Raw genomic sequence first — 20,702 nt, 5'->3', positions numbered from 1 at the left:
AAGAAATAATTCTCAGGAAAAGAGTCTCTGTATTCTCAGATATAATGTGCACATGTGTAAAACTGAGTTACTTTGCTGTGCAGCAGAGATTGGCACAACATTGTAGATCCACTGTACTTCAGTTTTTAAAAAATTGTCCATACCAGTGAATCAGGCTTCCCTTAGGTATATAGTGAAGGGGGGAAGATAATTTACCTGCAGAGAAAGCTAATTGAAGTGAAATAACAGAAAAGAACCGTTAAAAGTGTAGGACTTAATCTGGATAAATTTTGCCAGTCCAGCAAAAACTTGGGCCAGAGACCTCAGCTGCCAGGTGGCCAGCAAAATGTGACCTGCTTTTGAGACACAGATTGGTGTCTTTTGGCTGCTGCAGATCATCAGCATCACAGTTGGGATGTTCTACTCCTGTTGCCCGAGTGGAACGGAGTCTGGCCATGGAACACATGCACTGCCCACAGGGAGACCGAATGCTGAGTGATCTCAGAACATGGACATTTGTTTCCTGATGTTGCCTAGCAACTCAAAAAACACTCTTGTACTATCAGTCCATTCCTAAAAATTGTTAAGCCTTTTGTGTTTGTAGCCAGCCCCCGCAACAACAACAAAAAAATGAGACAGTTTAGAAAACAATACCATCACTTTAGCTAAATTATAGCCATATATAGCTCAGGTCCACTTTGTTTCAAAATCCTATCCTTAGAGACTTAATTTTCCTAAAGGGTCCATTTATATAGGAGAACTTTTCATGCTGGTGTTGAATGGAAACAATTTTTGGCAAGTTTTACAAATGATGGCTGCCCACTTTGTGGCCTCAGAGTGTATATAGATCAGTATGTTCCTCCTGAAAGAAAATGTCTTAAGTTGTAGTCAACTCTTAATTACCACTTATAAAATAATTACTTTGTGGATTATCTATGGCAGGTGTGTATTCTCCCTACTACCTGAGATCCTCAGAACCTTCTTGCTTTGCTGTCCTTTGGCCTGGATTTGAAGCACTGCATCTATTATTAATATACTCGTTCTGAGATTGGCCTGGGTGAAAAATAATTAGGAAGGCAAAGCTGCCATCATTTATTTTAAAACCAAGTATTTTTTTAAAAATAGTTTCCGTTTTCAGTGATCTCCACTGAAATGAGAAATTAAGAGGTAAAATTCATTTTCATAGGTCAGGATGTTGCACTGGTTGTACAGCATTTGGCAAGAGTGTATCGAATACAGGCAGGCTGTAGCCCAGCAATTGAGACAGCTTGGATGTAAACACTGGCTCCTGTGGATCTTGAGCAAGTCCATTAATCTCTCAGGGCCTCAGTTTTCTCATCTGTAAAATGGGAATAATAGTTATCATTTCCCATCTCATAAAATTGTTGAGAATGGAGAACCCTTACAATGGTGCGTAGTACTGGGTAAAGTGTTCTGTAAGTATTAATAATTATTATAATCATCATTGTTCTAATTCAGCCCATATTTAGTTTGTGCGTTTTGTGTAAAGCATGATATAAGGGAGACAGACAAGATGTACAAGTACAGTGAAGCCTTAGTATCTTTAAATTGAATACCCAGGACTTCCCTGGTGGTCCAGTGGTTAAGAATCCACCTGCCAGTGCAGGAGACATGGGTTCGATCCCTGCATTACAACTTGCCATTTCATATAAGCAGTTTGAAATATACCTAAATTGGAGGGGAAGAAATATAGGACCATTTGGGGAAAGTTGTTTGGTTTTTCTTTCATTGTCTACTCATTCTCAGCTGGGCTCATTCATTAGTAAAACAGGTAGGACCATAAATCAACATTTTTCATCACTGTTTTCATAGCAACCCTACATTCTTTCTTAATCAGAAAGAAGCTGAAATCCAGCACAGGGAAGTACCTGGTACACATGTATGTTATCCTAGGAATGGAGAAGGGGAGATTCAAAACACAATTTCCTTCAGGCTTTAAATCCTCTTCCTGTTCTAGAATATCAGATTTTGGTGCATTCCTCCTTCTATGCCAAGACTTAATGTGGCTTAACAGAATAATGGACTGGTCTGGGGATGCAGAGCAACTATCCATTCCCAGATATTTTGTTTGGCCCATACAGTTGATTTGGGGGCATTTATTTGTTTGTTTTGTTTTAATTTGCTGCCAACATTTAAATATTGAAAGATTTCCTGGGGAATTCTGTTCTTGGCTTCTCTTTTTAAAAAAATGAACAATTCACTCATTACAGCAAATAGATAGTGAACATCTTTGTGCCAGACTTTACTCAGTTCTAGGCTTTTGGTGAGAAAAAATGCAGCCATGAAATTAAAAGATGCTTACTCCTTGGAAGAAAAGTTATGACCAACCTAGACAGCATATTAAAAAGCAGAGGCATTACTTTGCCAGCAAATGTCTGTCTAGTCAAGGCTATGGTTTTCCCAGTAGTCATGTACAGATGTGAGAGTTGAACCATAAAGAAAGCTGAGCACTGAAGAATTGATGCTTTTGAGCTGTGGTATTGGAGAAGACTCTTGAGAGTCCCTTGACTGAAAGTAGATCCAACCAGTCAATCCTAAAGGAAATCAGTCCTGAATATTCATTAGAAGGACTGATGCTGAACTGAAACTCCAATACTTTGGCCACCTGATGCAAAGCTCATTGGAAAAGACCCTGATGCTGGGAAAGATTGAAAACTGGAGGAGAAGGGGACAACAGAGAATGGGATGGTTGGATGGCATCACCAGCTCAATGGACATGAGTTTGAGTAAACTCCAGGAGTTAGTGATGGACAGGAAGGCCTGGCATGTTGCAGTCCACGGGGTCACAAAAAGTCAGAGACGATTGAGTGACTGAACTGAACTGAATGACAAAACAAGTCAAGGAAGGCACCTGTAATTATGAAGTTTTTGTTCTGAATAGAGGAGACAGACAATGAACCAGTTTACTTTGTTGGCATTAAGTAAGTGCTGTAGGACAATTTAATTTAAGCAGGGTGATGTCAGGGAGAATGATTGGCTGGACAGAGGCTTTGGAGGAGTGCTATTTGAGCTGAGATACCAGGACACATAGGAACCTAACATGGGACTGTCTTGGGGGGCAAGAACATTCTGGGCAGAAAAAAATGGTCAACGCAGAGGTCACCAGATTGGAACCAGTTTGGCCACACCTACAGCAACCAGTTCACTCAGAGGCACTAAGCCTTCATGCACTGCAGCCTATGGAGTGAACTCAGATGTGTGTCAACTTCCAATCGGCCGTCTGACAAGTGACTAGATTATTCATGAAATATATTAGAAATATTTCTGAAGTTGCTTCAAGTACTGGCCACCCAGCTGATGCACCCCGGCAACATTGTAGGAAATGGTTCTAGGGTTTTCTGAAAGATTCACCACACCCACAAAAGTACAAATAATATGGAGCTTTGCTACTCAGAGAGTGATCCTTGGACAGGGGGTATATTCAAACTCCAAAATCTCACGATTTGCTCCAAGACCCACTGAATCAGACTCTGCATTTGAACAAAATCTCCACTATACCAGGCTCTTGAACAAAGCGCTGGTTGGGAGCATCTTACCACATCTGTCCAGATGCTTGTCGCCTCACTCTCTTCTGCCACCCTTCGTTTTGAATGAGTCTTCTAATGCTGAAGATAAGTGGCCATGCCTCCTAAATCCTGGACTGTGTACCTCACCTAGCCCCATCTGACATGTAATTGCAAGATGAATGTTAGATTTAGTGGGTAATGAACAAAATTTCTCCCCATATGGGCTTAATTAGCCTCCACTCTGATACTACTTTCTGGGAATTTATATATACCTATTGTAAATTGAAAATTCTCTCATTAAATTTTATTAATGCTATTATGCATGCTAATACTTCTGGCTACCTATTTAAGGCATACACTTTGTCTAGCCCTCCCTGCCAGAAGCTTTACAGTTTCCCATTACTGCCGTCTCCTAAAATTTGTTTCAGTAAGCCTTGTGATCACTCAGCTAAAGTTTAAAGGAGAAAAAAAAAAATCAGTTGCTTGGATCAAATTTATTTTTAAGAATCTATTCCTCAAAATATGCCCTAAAAATACCCAGGGAACATGTTATAGCTGAATACAGATGCGCTTCTTGTTTTAATTTCTAATTATTCATTATACCTGTGATTTTATGCTTTGAACAGAAGGTCGTTGGTTATAGTGAGTTACCGTTAATTTTATTCTTCTTTAAACCGGTCCAAAATGTACTTGCCTGAAGCTACAGGAATCCAACCATCTGTATATGACTTTCACTCTTCAGTTCCATTGCTCTCAACTAGCATGGTTAGATAATTTACCACCAGGTAAATAAATACTTTGCAGTGTAATTGACAAGGAATGTATCCTCCTCACAGAGTTCATGGAAAAATAATTCTAAGAAAGGGAACATACTATTCAAAGGCATAGACTTTAATTTGGAAAAAAAGAAGGCTGCTCCACAGTGTCATAAAAATAGGCAGTGTCGCTATTTCTGCCGTACCGATGAATGTGACTTAAGGGCTGGTGGACTTTTCTGGTTTTTCTGGATGATCTCATCCCACTAAGGTTTTGTTAAAGGATGTGATAAAACAGACTCAGACTTTGACACTTCTAATTGTACAGCTGGTAGGAAAATGCAGTAGAGGTTATGGCTTAAGATAATGCAGATGGAAATCCTGGGAAGTAAGTTTGTACTGGTTTCTAGAGAAATGCAACATACTTGGAAGCGGGGGGTGGGGGAGTGGGGGCGAGAAGCGGGCTATGATTATCAGTAGTAATAGTAATAAGCACTCACTCTGGACCTGAGCAGTATATCTCTCTTAGGAAGTCTGCCCTCAAACATGTGAATGCCCACGATATCCATTATTCACCGGAAGTCACCACAGCCTAAGTGAGGAGATGGTCATCGGCCAAAGCCAACAGCTGAAGGGCAGGACAGAAGAGGTTCCTACCATCCAAGTTCATGCATGTGTCATGCATGTATGTGTTCTCACCTCTTGCCATGAATGTTTCCAGATAGTTCATGGTGAACAGTTAAGTTGTAGGAATAGAAGCATTCTATTTCACAGTGAATATTCACCTTTAAATTGATAAAACTTTTTTGAGATGTATTTTCTGCATGGCTGTGACATTTCTTCGCATCCCAGCTTATAGGCCTAGTCAAAATCACTGCAGCCTCTTTCACAAAAAAAAAAAAAAAAAAAGCATCAATTAGAATATGTTAGGGGAATTCCCCGGCAGTCCAGTAGTTAAGAGTGTACCTTCCAGTGCGGGGGGTGTGTGTCCAATCCCTGGTCTTGAAGTTAAGATCTCACATGCTTCACGGCCAAAAAACCAAAACATAAAACAATATTATAACAAATTCAATACAGACTTAAAAAAAAAAAAAGAATACATTAGCTGTGCATGTTGGTAGAATCCTCAACTACAAGTGCTTAAGTGATGAAGCGTTTATTGTTTATGTGACAAAGGAATTGTGAAGCAGCCACCAGAGACTACCTGTCCCTAGCTGGACCCTCCTCGAGCGGCAGAGCTGGAATTCACACTAGGTGTTATCTTAGGAAAGGCAAATTGTCCATGCTGTCAGTTGGTCCTTGATCGTGCTGGACTTTCATCTGCCCAGTGTCCCAAGGTGTGACATGGTCACAAGTCCCATTGTAAGAGTCTTTCTCTGTATATTGGCTGAGGTGCAGGCTGCCAGCTGCAATGTGTCATCTATTACAAGGGCAGGTTGTTCACTTACAGTTTCCTTTTCAAAACCAATAGTGCTCCTCTTAACAGTCTTTTCTGCTTGTTACCAAATGCTGAGATGAGCTTGTGCAGCAGATAAAATACAGGCGTCCAGGCAGAATAAGTGGGCCAGTCAGGAAAAGCAAGGAAAATCAGAACCCTGTCAGTCATATTCTAATGAGACATTATGTTTGGAGCTCTTTTTTCACATTTTAGAGTTCTTTTCCCTTTGAATTGCTATTTGTTTAAAATTTGAACTCTTCTTTATATTTTGCAAATAAAGGCTGGTTTCATTCCTGCTTGGTAACCAAGCAAGAAAGTGGCACCCCTGGTGATTGCTAAGAGATCCCATCAGACCTTATAAGCTAAATGCAAGGGGTATCTTTCTGAGCCTGTCAATTACTGTGTGTAATCAGCATTGTGGTTCAGTGCAGCTTCCAAGTAAAGACCTCATGGTGCTTATACCCACAAACCTTGCCAGCTGTATAGGTAACTAAAGTCTTTCTCCTTGAAAGGATCTCTGAATCTTTCCCTTGTATGAGGTTTCACTCTAGAGAATTCAGACGAAAACTGATCTGCGAGTGTGTGTTGAAGAAACCAAGTAGTGAACTTGGATTCACAGTATCTCAGTTCCACGTCTGGGTTCATCCGTCACGTGGCTGCCTGTGGACTTTATTCTAGATGCAGTCTTCATGTAGCAGGTTATCTGGTTCCCTGGTGGGGATATGGGAGTTGGTGGCGGTGAGAGAGAAGAGCTGGTAAAAGCCCATAGGAAGGGCAGGGGAGGGAAGGGGAGGGAGGAAGTGGGAGAAGGAAGAAAAACACAGCCAGGGTTGAAACTGTTTAGTATTAGAGCAAACAACTTTGTTCCTCCGTAGGGACCTAAGGGCATCAATATTTAAGGACCAGCATCAGTTGATCATAACAATAACCCTGAATTACCATGAAAAAATCAAAATTATATTCTACTTTATGAGGCAGGAGTAAATGACACTTTTTAGAATTATAGAAAACTGCCTTTTCAAACTTTGGCAAATCTGACCCAAGTTCTATGAAAGAATAACTCCCAAACCATGTTTGGGAGATGTCCCGGGGGTTGTAGAGTGGGGGAGTTCTCGCCATCTGTTTGCAGAGAAGCTTGTCTTTTATCTGTTTATCTGTTTTATATACTAATTTCTTAATTGTCTTAATACAAAGATTCAATTAAAGAGAAAGAGTTCAAATGCTTTAAAAACAATTTGGAAGCTGATGATCTAGAAATTTTAGTACCGTGGGATTTCATTCCTCCGGTGATGCCAGAGAACGGCTCTCCCACCTTCACACACATGCAGCCTCCGTAGTTGGCACAGCACAGCGCTCCGTCAGCACAGAGACACAAGTAGCCACCAGCTCGCCTGCTCCTGACACCCACTGCACAGTCAGCCACCCTCCCTGGGCAATGGCCACATGCATGAAGGTGGCATGCATGGATCGTCCCCTGATCTGTCTGAGCAGCGCTGAGGTGCCCACAGGAACGGGAAGTCCTCACTCTTTGTACCCTGGCTGCAGGTCCAGCAGTCACATAACCCACTCAACAAAAGAGACTCTGCAGAGGTTGGTCTGTCCTGCCTCCGTTCCAGGCACCGGCTCCCCATTCACGAGTACAAGAATCTCTTATGTGTGCAGTTCCTCAGGTGGGAAAACACCCTCATCCCACACCCTCAGGATTTCAGTGATGAGAAGCATATGTTTCTGGTACACAATTCATTAATTCTTGTGTTCCCTGCAGCCAGTTTCCTTCCGCAAAACACAGAAAGCTTGGAAATAGTTTTTGCCAATAACAGCATGATTGTTGAATCCTAAAATGGAGTCACCCTCTATTCACTGAACACGTGTACATTTTACGGAAAACTTAGTCCGAAATAAATGCTTCTTTCCCAGCTGGCTTTGTTCCCTCTGGTCAGAAAGAGAAGAATCCCAAGCTTAACTGCACTCCTGTAAGGAGATCTCTCCTGCCAACCACACCCAGCTTTTCACAGAAGGTCATCTGATATTATTTGGCAGGAGAGGAGGTTGCACGTCTGGCTTTCACACTCAAATACCACCGTGTTCCCACGCTGGGAATATTTCTGGGTGCTGAGAAGACAGAAGAAATATAGGACTTGGGGTTAGCAGTTTAGGTGAGGTATGCTTCTGGAAAACAGATGACGCAGTAACATGTGCCCTGAGGTTGATGGGACCTGGAAGGCCCCTACATGCAAGAGGGACTTAGGATAAACAGGATGTGACTTGAATCTTGAAGGATGGGTAAGCTTTTGGAAGAGAGGGAAACCATATGAGGTTGAAACAGTGGAGGGCAAAATCCTGGACTCGGGTAAAAGTGTCTGTTGGGAGGACCAACCTGGGAAGAACTAAGCGGGTGGAGAAGTGAGGGAGGGGCAGGCGGTCGGAACAGCTCTGACCTCACCTTTGTGCCTCCAAGGATGGGTCCTGGTGGCTTTTCATCGCTAACGGCACCGGGACCCCTGCGCCAGCCCTCCCCGGGCTCCCTCCCTCTTGTCCCCGGCATCACGCATCAAGCTTGCCCGCTACACTCTGCACCCCTCTGTGCTTCTGTTCCCTCCTCTTTCTCTCTGCTCGCCCCCACCCTCCACCCCCACGTGAAGTCCTGCCTGTTCGCCAGAGCCCACCTCATCCCCAGGGGGCATCCCTTCCTCACTGTGCTCCCAAAGCAGCTGGTGTTCTGCCTTCCTAGCTTTTCTGGCTCCCACCAGCATCATAGGCTCCAGTGCCTGTATGGTATGTGTGTGTGTGTGGGTGTGTGGGTGTGTCCACTCACTAGGCTTGTTCCTAGTGTAACTGGGAGACATTTTAAAAGTCCATTTCTGGGGAAAAAAAAAAGGGTCCATTCCCAAGACTTCTTGGTGGTCCAGTGGTTAAGACTCCACTCTCCTAATGCAGGGTCCCGAGGTTCGATCCCTGGTCAGGGAACTGGATCCCTTATGCCACAACTAAGACCTGGCTCAGCCAAATAAATGTGAAAAATAAAGTCCATTTCCAGTTGATGCGGCTGTGTTGCGCTGTAGAAAGCCAGGGCAACATAGCCATCCAGGTAGGTGGCTTTCCCCTGAGTGATCAACAGGAATTAGGACTCTGAGCCCCCATCTCTTTTCCTCTGGGTCCCTTTAGCCTAACCTCGTATCCGCTCCACTTGACGAGCAGTGACTCAAGAATCTAATCTGAGGGAAACTGCAAACCAAAGAATGCAGGCCGCTTCCTGGCTGATAGGAGATCCTGGCGGGGCTGCTCCTGTGGGAGAGCGTGTGGGAGTGGGGTGGGGTGTGTAAGTCATGAGCTAAACAGCGCGGGTTCCCCAGGGGAAAACCGGAAGCAGTGGCAAACAATCCCTTCTCTGCCTTCAGGCAGACTTTCTGACTCAACACAGAACCGCTTTAGCTGCATGTGTCACGTGCCCTGGTTTCCATTTCCTCAGCAGCTCCTGGAGTGAGTGTGTGAAGCTCAGAGTGGCTGGACCATCTCTGGCTTGATGCTCTTCAGCCAATGTATCCTCATACTTCATAGAGCTTCCAGCTTATTTTCTCGTCTAACTTGAAATCCTCCGGAGCCATGGTTCAGCCAGTTGCATGGGGAGGTCGGACAATACAAAGCACCCACTGATGCCTGGCCTCCCCCATCTTCCTTCTTTGTTCAACTCCTGTCTTTGAGGAAGAGGAGGAAGAAGGGTGAGGAGGGAAGAGGAGAAGGGGGGAAGAGGATGAGGAGGGGAAGAGGAGGAGGAGGGGAAGAGGAGGAGGAGGAAGGGAAGAGGAGGAGGAGGAAAGCTGGGGGGAGGAAGGAGGAGTAACATGGGGAGAGGGAGGGAGGGGAAGGGATGGGAGGCATGCTGGGGCACCTTTCTACCCAATACATTTGAATGTTGCTATGGCAACTGATAGGCCCTAGAAGCCCTGCCAAGTATTGTTTTTTTTCCCCTCGGAGGGGAAGGAAATCCACTCTCGCCACCTTGTGTGTGCATGCTAAGTTGCTTCAGTTGTATCAGAGTCTTCACAACCCTATGGCCTGTAGCCCACCAGGCTCTTCTGTCCATGGGATTCTCCAGGCAAGAACACTGGAGTGGGTTGCCATGCTCTCCTCCAGGGGATCTTCCCAACCCAGGGATGGAACTCGAGTCTCTTATGTCTCCTGCATTGGCAGGCAGGTTCTTTACCACTAGCGCCATCTGGGAATCCCAGTGGTGTGTATATACCTAGGAAAGGCAGGGATTTGGAGACTGGAAGGTGGAATATTTGGTGCATAGCTGATAAATTTAGGCCTGGAGGGGACAGGAATCCACACATGGCCATTTCAGGGGGTGGGTGATCAATCATAGGGGGAGCTCTGTGTAAGTGACCCATATGTCTGGGCTGGTGGGTCCAGTGGGTATGCGTGGGCTGGTGGGGGCCCTAGCCAGCACTCTCCCTGGGAACCTTACAAAGTGAAAATGTTGCAAATGCTGGCAAGTTCAGTCGGGAATGCAGCAGGGCAGAGTAGAGGAAATAGCACCAACCTTGAGGACAGACAGACCTACTCTGCCCCTGCTTTGCTCTCTACCCCTGGGACAGCTCAGAAGAATTCCATGTCTCACCAGTCTCCAGTGTCTAAAAGGGGAAAACGAGTCCTCTTCTGTAGAGTCGTTGTGAAACTACTGATAACATGTATAAAGCACGTCGCTGTGACGAGCCAGCACACAGTAGGTGCTCACTAGTGTGAAATACTCTTTAAAGTATTAACTGAAAGGCAGCATGGACCTGGACTCACTCGGTGTCTCTCAACATCAGAGCCAACTGGAAGCTTCATAAACTACTCACCTGAGCCAGGCTTCTGGGTTAGAATTGGCAAAGATGGGACCAAAGAGTCTCTCTCTATATATATTTTTAAACTTCCTGAAGCAACTCTGATCGCACCAGTCTGCAATTCCAAATAGAAAATCCGTTTACTTGCTTGAGGATAAGGAATATAAACAGGACTGGAGTTTCCCCTCCCACCTACCCTTTCTATGCTGCTTTTATTCTGCTTCTAAATTCCAAAGGCTTCTGGAGGAGATGGGCCATGGTGACAGACGAGTAAACTCCAAAGGCTTCTGCTAAAATTATCTGTGTTTGGAAGCAGGGACGTGTGATACAGTGGCTGAGAGTAATGTAATCAGGAGGCCAGGAAAAACGCTTTCCTGAAAGCTAGATGCAGTTGCTCCACAAGAGTTGGACCCTTTGGCTTTCTGATGGGTTCTAAATGGGAAACTTAAGGTGATTTGTACCATGTGCTTAAGCCTTAACTAGGAGTTCCACGTGCATCTGGCTGAAGTCTTTTTCCACATCCCACAGGAACGTGGCTGAAGAGCGGTCTTGGCCTCGTGCACCAGGAAGGCAGTCAGCTGACGTGGACATACATCGCCCCTCAGCTGGGGTACTGGGTGGCTGCCATGTCTCCTCCCAACCCAGGTAACAGAGTCCCCAACACCTGAAGGCAACCAGTTTTTTTTGACGGTTCAGGCTACCTGTGCTTTTGAAAGTGACTTCAGCAGAGAGATCGCATCTTTTTAAAACATGGTTGAACGTGTGAAAAATCAAATGATGAGAAGAAGGTATTTGGTGGGGGTGGGGGAGTTCTGGTTGGCACTGCCCCATCCAGGGTAAGAATAATGCAAAGAAAATAGTCCTGTCTCGAATCTGTTCTGCTCACACAGCTGCCATAGGGAATTCTTAATCTAAAGCCCACAGAAGTGGTTCAGACCTCCTCCCTAATTCCTGAAACAGCTGTGGCCTGGTAGAAGAGAGGACGTAGGAAAAGGCGCTCATTAGAGGGAGCAGCAGCAAGTCACTGTTGAAGGCTTCCTGGGGCAAAAATCTCAACTGGGCATTTCTGAAAGGTTTAAAAGCAAACCTGTTGTTTTATGTCTAAAAGAATATTCCTCCACTCAGGATAGATGAATTAATTCATATTTTCCCCTAAAATTTAATTTCACCAATATTTTCACCGAAAGTGTAAATTTATTTTTAAACCTAACCACCCTGATTTATCCCTATGAGTATTCTAGAATTGTTTTGTTTTGTTTTGTTTTTTCAAAATAGTTACCTTAGGAGAAGTCTTTCCAGTGCTGGCTTCCATTACTCACAATGCCTTGCCTTTAGACTCTGTCTCCTTTGGACTGCTGTCCTTAGTGAAACTCTTCATGGGTGGCCAGTCTTCATGCTCAGAGTTTCCAAGGGTTCCTTTGTTGATTTTTCTTAGACATATCTAAAATGCACTGATCGCCAAGATTGGTGAATAAACTAAGTAGTTGCGCTAGGTCAAAATGCTGGGGATTTCCCTGGTGGTGCAGTGGTGAAGACTTCACCTTCCAATGCAGGAGTGCACATTTGACCCCTGGTCAGGGAGCTAAGAGCCCCCATTCCTCAGGGCCAAAAAGCCAAAACATAGATTGTAATATTGTAAAAAATTCAATATCAACATTAAAAATGGTCGGCCTCAAAAAATAAAATAAAAATAAATTTTAAATCTTTATTTAAAAAGATGTGCTATGATTAAAAGCTGACCCTTGTCAATTAACCAGGAAGGCAGTTCCAAAATGGAAGTACAAAATATTTTATCAATGGAATTATCACTGGAATGAACACTTAGGACTCCCAAAGTAACTGATTTGAGAGAGGCCAACCCGAGATGGGTGTTGAAAAATCTGTTGCCTTTACTTTATAGTCCCACCCTGAGAAAACGTACACTTCACATCTAGGTTTTAAGAGAGTGCGTTTCCCTTTACTGTATTGTTCTTGTAGCCATGTGGGCATGAAGTGAGTACATAAATGTCCCAGTCTCCAAATTTGAAGTGTCTAGAATATGATTATGAGTAAAGAAAGAAAGTCCTTAAAAACCAAAGCCTGTGCATCAGAGTTAAATTTTATTTTAGATCTATTTCCAAGAACCCTGATGATGTGTTATGCGACAGATTAATAGCTACTTCTGTAAAGAAGAGAGGGAACTAGATACTAGATGTAGGTTGACCCAAGCTTGCTGAGGAGCAACGAAGGAAGAGACAAAAAGCCATAAAAACATATATAGTATAAACCCTGGTGGCATTTAATGTAGAAATACATATACTGGTAATCTCACAGTATATGTATTTATCATCACTTTTATTAAAACAAATCACAGCAATGCTGTGCTTTCACGAACCCGAAACCAACAAGAAAATAATTAGAGTTTTCTCTTTCATTCTCTGTTTAAGAAGGAAATGAGGGAAATCTTTATAAAGATTTCCATTTAGCAGAAGATATTTGGTTGGCCAAAAAGTTCATTCAGGTTTTCCCATACCATCTTAGGGAAAACCCTAAAGGAACTTTTTGGCCAACTCAATAAAATAATAACATTTTGGGTACTTTAAAGGACTGAACTTCCATTATTTGGAAATTATTTTTTGTGTATCTCAGATTTCTTGGTGACCCCTGCCAAGGTATTACCTGTGTTTGTGGGGTTGCTCTGTGTTAAAAAAAAAAAAATTGTTTCTCTGAACAATTAAGGCTGTAAACAGTTAAGGCCATTGTGGTCAGTAATTTTTCCAACTTTTTTAAATATTCACTTTCACCCCATTGAAATGATTAATAATTGGGAAAGGATGATGTTGTCTTTTGAACGTAAGTAATGTCACTATTTTCAAAAATCAACAAGTCTCCTTGGGTTTATCTAGCTTAAGAGACTTATCTCCTAAAGATTAGAAAGAAATGTATCCCTTAAAATATCAAAAATCAATGAATAAGTGGGTCTTTATGGTGTTTAATAATCATAACAATGCTCCTGTGATGTTATATGTAATAACTATTCCTTCCTTCCCATCTTTTGGAGCACTGTCAGCATACTTAGACACCAGTAAGTGCCCAAACATTGTAATTTGGGGGAGATTTTCATTATTGCTGTCAATCCCTTGTTAGCAATGTTAAGACAGATTCTTACTGCTATTGAACATAAGGAGTAAGTTAAAGTACCTCTTGGGATTCTTCCCAAGGTAAATTAAAGAGAAAATAGGTTTAATTCTGATCACCTTGTCTGTAAGTTCTGGAGAGGTCTGTGGCCACATCAGGTTAGCCATTTTGAAAAGATACTAGAAAGATGTTATTTTTTTTAATAGGAGGCATTTTAGAAACACATGATGTCCCTGTAATAGGCTGTAGATTTTTTTAAGTCATAGTAAATTTATTTCATACACTTCAACTTATTTGTTAAGGCCAAGGGCTCAGTACATAGTAATCATTGCCCAGGTAAAATATCATGTTTTGATTTGTTTTTTCCTTCTGCAGTGTCATAAAATCCCCAGGTCTTCATGCCATGTCTCTGAGTGGATGAGTCCCACTCATGATATGATGATCATGTATCTAGTTTTCTTATATTCAAAGGTCATGTATTTAGAATGATGAACATGGTACTAAATGCAGCTCTCTTCTTGACTAAGGAGGGACCGTGGATGCTACATACAGAATTTGAGTATTCACAGTGCTCTGGTGATGGTTTGGGAAATCCCTTTCCATTGAGGGGAATTTGGGTGATGCTGCAGGCACAACATCTAAAGGATGTTTGCATCTGGCCCCCGTTCCACACTTCAGCCAATAAGAATAAGAAAAAAGGGACTTCCCTGGTGGGCCAGTGGTTAAGACTTCACACTCTCATTGCCGAGGGCCCATGGTCAATCCCTAGGTTGGGGAACTAAGATCCCACATGACACATGGCCAAAAACAAAGAAGAATAAGAAAAACATTATGCTCTCTTTTTAGTGGAAGGTGTTCACAAATCTAAAATGCCCTTTTCTGACCTTCCAGGTCCGGTTGTCACACAGGACATCACCACGTATCACACAGTCTTTCTTTTGGCCATCTTGGGAGGAATGGCTTTCATTCTTTTGGTTTTGCTGTGTCTCCTTTTATATTATTGCAGGTAAAGTTTTATCATTGGGGCTTTTTTTTAACTTGCAATTTCTTGCACAAATATTGATATCGAGGTCCTTTTCTGAGTTGAGGTACTTTATTTCTCATAACAATGTATCCAAGGGTCTTCCCTGGCGGTCCAGTGGGTCAGACTCTGAGTATCCAATACAGGTAGCACAGGTTCGATCCCTGTTCGAGGATCTAAGATCCCATATTGCCACATAGTGCAGCCAATAAATAAATATTTAAAAAAATTTTGTTGGGCAAGAACTGAATATCTGTCATATAAGTTGCAAACAAAGTGGGATATTACACTGTGAGTAATGTCTTTTTTAGAGGAGTCATAAAAAAATAAGCTCAACAGTTGTCACAGTTCCTTCAGAATAGTCCTAAGTGGTAATCAAGAGATGATATTCTCAAGGACAGAGCCAAACTTTTCTTACTGTGATGCCTCATCTGATTGACTTGCGAGAATATTTATTGTTGACTCTGCTTTTGAATGAATAATGTGGATGCACTTGGGGTACAGTCTGCAGATTTCAGCCCTCAGCATCAAAACAAGGCTGAGGGTATAGGGTGAGAAGGCTTCTGGCTGCTGATTAGTGTTGTCTTGTTTCTTCCTGTGGGAACTGAGAATTAGGTTTAGGCTAGAACCCTCACTGTTCTGAGATATTAATCTTGGGGTTTGTATCTTTGATCACAGGCGGAAGTGCTTGAAACCCCGCCAGCACCATAGAAAACTGCAACTTCCCGCCACCCTGGAGAGTTCCAAAAGGGATCAGTCTACTTCCATGTCACACATCAACCTGTTGTTTTCTCGTCGGGAATCAGAATTCCCCGGTCCACTCTCTGTCACCAGCCAGGGCCGCCCCCCGGATGCCCCAGGCTCAAAGGAGCTGATGAGTGGAGTCCATTTAGAGATGATGTCTTCCAACGGAGAGGTGGACATGCACACACCCATGCTGAAGCTCTCCTACAGCACCTCCCAGGAGTTCAGCTCCCGGGAGGAACTCCTGTCTCATAAGGAAGAGGACAAAAGCCAAATCTCCTTTGACAACCTGACACCGAGTGGGACGTTGGGAAAAGACTACCATAAGTCGGTGGAGATCTTCCCCTTAAAGGCTAGGAAACCTATGGAAAGGGAAGGCTACGAGTCCCCTGGCAACAGTGATTACAGAAGGAGTTACAACGCCATGCTCTCGCAGCCTTTATTCGAAAAGCAGGACAGAGAGAGTCAGGCCTCCGTGACCCACATTTCCACAGGAAGTAAGCTCACCATTCAGGAACACATGTACCCCGCGCCTTCATCTCCGGAGAAAGACCAGCTGCTGGAGCGCAGACCTACTGAATGTATGATGTCGCGATCCGTGGACCACCTGGAAAGACCTACCTCTTTCCCGCGACCCGGCCAGCTGATCTGCTGTAGTTCCGTGGACCAGGTCAACGACAGCGTTTACAGGAAAGTATTACCCGCCTTGGTCATCCCGGCTCATTACATGAAACTCCCAGGGGACCATTCGTACGTGGGCCAGCCCCTGGTCGTCCCAGCCGACCCGCAGCTGGAGATCGAAAGGCTGCAGGCTGAGCTATCCAGCCCGCATGCAGGGATCTTCCCACACCCCTCCGCGCAGATCCAAGCGCAGCCCCTCTCTTGCCAGGCCATCTCGCAGCAGCACCTGCAGGACACGGGCGCCCGGGAGTGGACCCCGCAGAGCGCATCCATGTCGGAGTCGCTCTCCATCCCAGCATCTCTGAACGACGCGGCCTTGGCTCAGATGAACAGCGAGGTCCAGCTCCTGACAGAAAAGGCGCTGTTGGAACTTGGGGGTGGGAAGCCCCTTCCCCACCCCCGGGCCTGGTTCGTCTCCCTGGACGGCCGGTCCAACGCGCACGTCAGACATTCCTACATTGATCTCCAAAGAGCAGGGAGGAACGGAAGCAATGATGCCAGTTTGGATTCTGGCGTGGATATGAATGAACCAAAATCCGCCCGGAAGGGAAGAGGAGACCCCTCGACTCTGCCGCAGAGCCACCCACCCGTCCAGGAACATCCGCAGAAGGAGTCGAGGGCCGCGGACAGCTCGGCCTACACGCAGCTCGTGTACCTGGAGGACATGGACCAGAGCGGCAGCGAAGGCGGCACCACGGCCGGGACACCAGAGGACAGTGCTCTGCGGTGCCTGCTGGACGGCTCCAGCCGGAGGAGCGGCGGCCAGCTGCCCAGCCTGCAGGAGGAGACGACGAAGCGAATTTCGGACGTTGCCCCTGAGCCAGCGGCCAGTCCCGACCAGAGGAGATCCGCTCCACAGGATGAGGAAGACGACGAGGATGATGACGACCAGGGCGAAGACAAGAAGAGCCCGTGGCAGAAACGGGAGGAGAGACCCTTGATGGCATTCAACATCAAATGAGCGGTCCAGAGCCACCCAACCCGGGACCAGATCCAGTTGCCAAAAATTCTTTCTTAAGGAAGCGCTTACCTGTGTGTGGAGGAAGTCGAGCTACGTCTGCCGTGGGCAGTGGACTTTTTTCTGCAGTTACCCTGTTCACTGTCTAAGTGTTAGAGAGGAAGTCAAGTTCTTACTCAGAAGAAAGGATGATGATACAGGATGCCTCGCCTCCAGGAAGAGGGCTGAACGTAGTGTCTGTCTGAATGTCAGTGTCGTTCCCCGGACTTGATGTGTCCACCCTGGAGGACACTGAAAAACCACACGTGATGTCCTGATGTCACTAGGTTCTGATGATAACCTCAGTTCTCCTCCAGATTCTGGGAACAGAAGAAACTCTTTTTGCATTGCTTGAATCCATTTTATCATGATAATGCTCCTGTGAAATTATTATTGAGAAATTAGCTTGGCACTTAGTGTCTGGAGGTATGCATTATCTCAAAGGAAAACTATGCATCGCTGCTTCGTGGTCTTACTTTGCTTAGGTTTTTGCTTTGGTTAGATTTCGTTTCTGATTTGCTTTTTACAGATACACACACACACACACACACACAATTAGGTTGTAAGGATTTAATTCCTTCCTTGTCACCTGTTCTGCTTCTCGGTGGTTTATTTCGATATCACCTTTCAGGAACTTCTGAGTGTCACCTCTTAACATCCAAGCCTTTTAATGAAATAGTACTGAAGTTTTTAATCAGCTGCCAGTCCTTCAATTCTGGTCCCATTAACTCCAAGTGCCTTTTTTACAGTGATGACAGACAGTCCCTTACTTTGCTTTTTTTGTTTGTTTTTCTTAACTTCTTTGATTGAACTGCCTGGATTTTATAAAGTTATTAAACAATCCCCTTTTCTTTCAACTGCATGCTGCCAAGTGCCCATTTGTGCTCAGAATTCTCATTTCAGCTCAGTGTACTCTCTCGTCCTCACGTGTGACGTGGATTCTGTTTAGCTAAGCTAGCCTAGAGGACACTTTAGTGATCCCCTCCCCCACGCCACCCCTTTGACCACTAGGCACCATTATGGTTTTATTGGCTGTTTGTATATACGGTTACGTATTAATTCTGAAATCCTATGGGCTGATCTTGCTCACCAAACACGGAGTATGGGCTGAGCAAGTAGACTGAATGTGACTATTAAACAAATCTTATGTACTATCCAAAAGTGCCAGAATGACTCTTCTGTGCATTCTCCTTAAAGAGCTGCTTGATTATCCAAAAATGAAAACTCAGAATAAACTCTGAAGAAAAAAAAAAACCCCTATCTTGTGGTTCTTTTCATTCATTCTGGGCCATTATTGGTTATAGAGTTGCCATTAAGAATTCTCTTTTCATTCCTAGGGAGTCTGAAAGGGCAGTTGTTGAACTTACATTCAAAGGCTAACCTATGGTGGGGAGAGATAAATTGGGAGATTGGGATTGACATATACACACTGCTAAATATAAAACAGAAAACTGTAAGGACCTACTGTGTAGCACAGGGAGCTCTTCTCAATACTCTGGGAAAAGAATCTAAAAAAGAATGGAGATATATATATATATATGTGTGTGTATATATATATATATATATATATATATATATATGATTCACTTTGCTGTACACCTAAAACTATCACAATGATATAAATCAACTATACACCAATAAAAATTAAACAAAAGAAACTAACACATAAGACACCTAGGAATTGACACGTGGTTAAATCATAAAAGCCCACCTTGCTGTTCAGTTTCATTCAAGAAAACAAGGTAACATTTTATTGTGTTTCCATACTTTACAAGAAACTGGTGTGTTCTTTTCTTTTCAGTATTGATCCAGCGTCAAAAAGATGTCATTCAAATGACCACAACCATCCCAGATGTGTGAAAACTATTCATCAAAACCATTCATGGAATCATCAATGTAGAACAAATCAGTGGAAATAAGTAAAGCAAACTAGTTTTGTTATAAAATCTTTAGTCATGAATTCCACAAGGCAGAAAACAAGTCAAGCTGATTTTTATGATTTTAAATTCTCAAATGTCGATGTTTAGTATTTTGCTTTTAAAACGGTTGAGAGATTTCCTGACAGTGTTTTGAAGTATCTGAACAGATGCGAATCTGTGGTTTAACAAGTCGGGGACTGTTTAGAAGTGAACATTCTCACCAGTAGGTGGCAGGTGAACCCTGGCAGACACCATTAAGACTCCAGGTAAGCACCATTTGTCAATTACCCTCCAAAGAAGTGGCCTCTGGAAGAATACTAGAGCAGACATAGGTGATGGGGGAATGCCAAGAGGTCCCCACCCATTTGCAGCTCAACCTGCAGTGCTGCCAGTCATAATCTCCTTAAAGCATTGGTAACAAGAAGAACTTCACTTACAATGCATGTTACCTGTGTAACACATTACCTGTCGGTGCTAATGATGTGAGATTCAGCAGGAAGATTGGGGGAGGGGGGCTTTCCTGATTCCTTTTCGTTAGGCAGGATAATGAAAAGTGTGGAGCAGCCAGCCGTAAGCATGAGACTGTTCCTAGAAAGACAAGGCCGTGTATTTGCCAAAGGGAAATTGATTCTGCCAAAGATGAAGCTCACTCATCTTACACTGATCCAAAAAGAGGCTCAGAGGCTAACTTTTTTGCTCAAGGAGCCAACTTTGGTCACCAGACTCGAATTTTCTGGAAAGAGCACCCTAAGTGTGTGGACTTTAAACAGTGTATTTATCTTATCACAGAGTTCCAGGTCAGTTATATTGCGTGAAGAACTAAAGCCGTCAAAGGCACCTTGCTTCTGCCACCTAGTGGTGACTTTTCACCTGCATCTTAAGGAGACTAGACAAATAGCTCTCTTCTGGAAAGACAGGTGAGTGTGCATATAAGATGCAGCGGGCGCTGCTTCTGTCTCCCAGGTGAGATGAGTGAGATCTGGCTGATGTTTGTTGAATCTCTACCTGGAAACATTATGTTGGAAACAATGCATTCAATTGTCAAAATCTTGTGGGGTTTATTCTTTATTTTTCACCTAACTAAATGGAGGCTTGAGGTTAAGTAATTGAGGTCACTCAGCTAGAATCAGTGGTGTGTCTCATACATGGCCTGCCCTCTGGAAATGAATGCATTTAAATTAAAAATGCATTACAAATCATAATAAAATGCATAATTGTAAATTCCATTTGATAATTCATTCTCGCAGAATGCTTTTGTTGATTTCTGTCAGAGCCAGCCTATTGCAAGCAGCAAAAGCATAAACATTTGTTGAGAGTTTTTTACATTAATGATTAATTAATGTAACTGAAACGATGAAGATGCATCTTGGAACTTCACTCACTGATCCATCATGGAGTGACTTCTTTGCTGAATCAGATAGTAAGACTGGGGAGGAATTTATGAAAGAAGTGAATTTATGTGTGGTAAACCATGCCAGGAGATATATAACATTATTTAAACAACAGAGACCCTGTGCTTTAGGGAACTCTATTTAGTATAAACACAGATAATGCTAAAACAGGGAGGCAGAGTGCCCAAGAAAATGAAACCAGAACCAAAAGGAAACAGAGCATAAAATCTAAAAATAATCAAGCCACACATACAATAACCTCTATATATGATTTCTCATGCTCATCCCCTTGAATTTTACTTTT

The 20,702-nt window shown here is 43.6% G+C and overlaps 1 protein-coding gene across 3 annotated transcripts in view; it reads left to right on the top strand.

Annotated features, from left to right (window-relative positions):
- Positions 1-18,342, top strand: part of FAM171A1 (family with sequence similarity 171 member A1) — a 130,130-nt gene extending 111,788 nt beyond the window's left edge. For all 3 annotated transcript variants that reach the window (XM_061436122.1, XM_061436123.1, XM_061436124.1), the window contains 3 exons: positions 11,057-11,173; positions 14,537-14,651; positions 15,345-18,342. In XM_061436122.1, the coding sequence (XP_061292106.1) occupies positions 11,057-11,173; positions 14,537-14,651; positions 15,345-17,052 (1,940 nt within the window). In that variant the 3' untranslated portion in view covers positions 17,053-18,342. The remainder of the gene's footprint in view (positions 1-11,056; positions 11,174-14,536; positions 14,652-15,344) is intronic.
- Positions 18,343-20,702: the final 2,360 nt, after the last annotated feature.

Source organism: Bos javanicus, chromosome 13, assembly GCF_032452875.1.
Source record: "Bos javanicus breed banteng chromosome 13, ARS-OSU_banteng_1.0, whole genome shotgun sequence".
NCBI classification, from domain to species: Eukaryota; Metazoa; Chordata; class Mammalia; order Artiodactyla; family Bovidae; genus Bos; species Bos javanicus.
The sequence above is the reverse complement of the archived record's forward strand: the minus strand, read 5'-3'. Positions and strand labels throughout refer to the sequence as shown.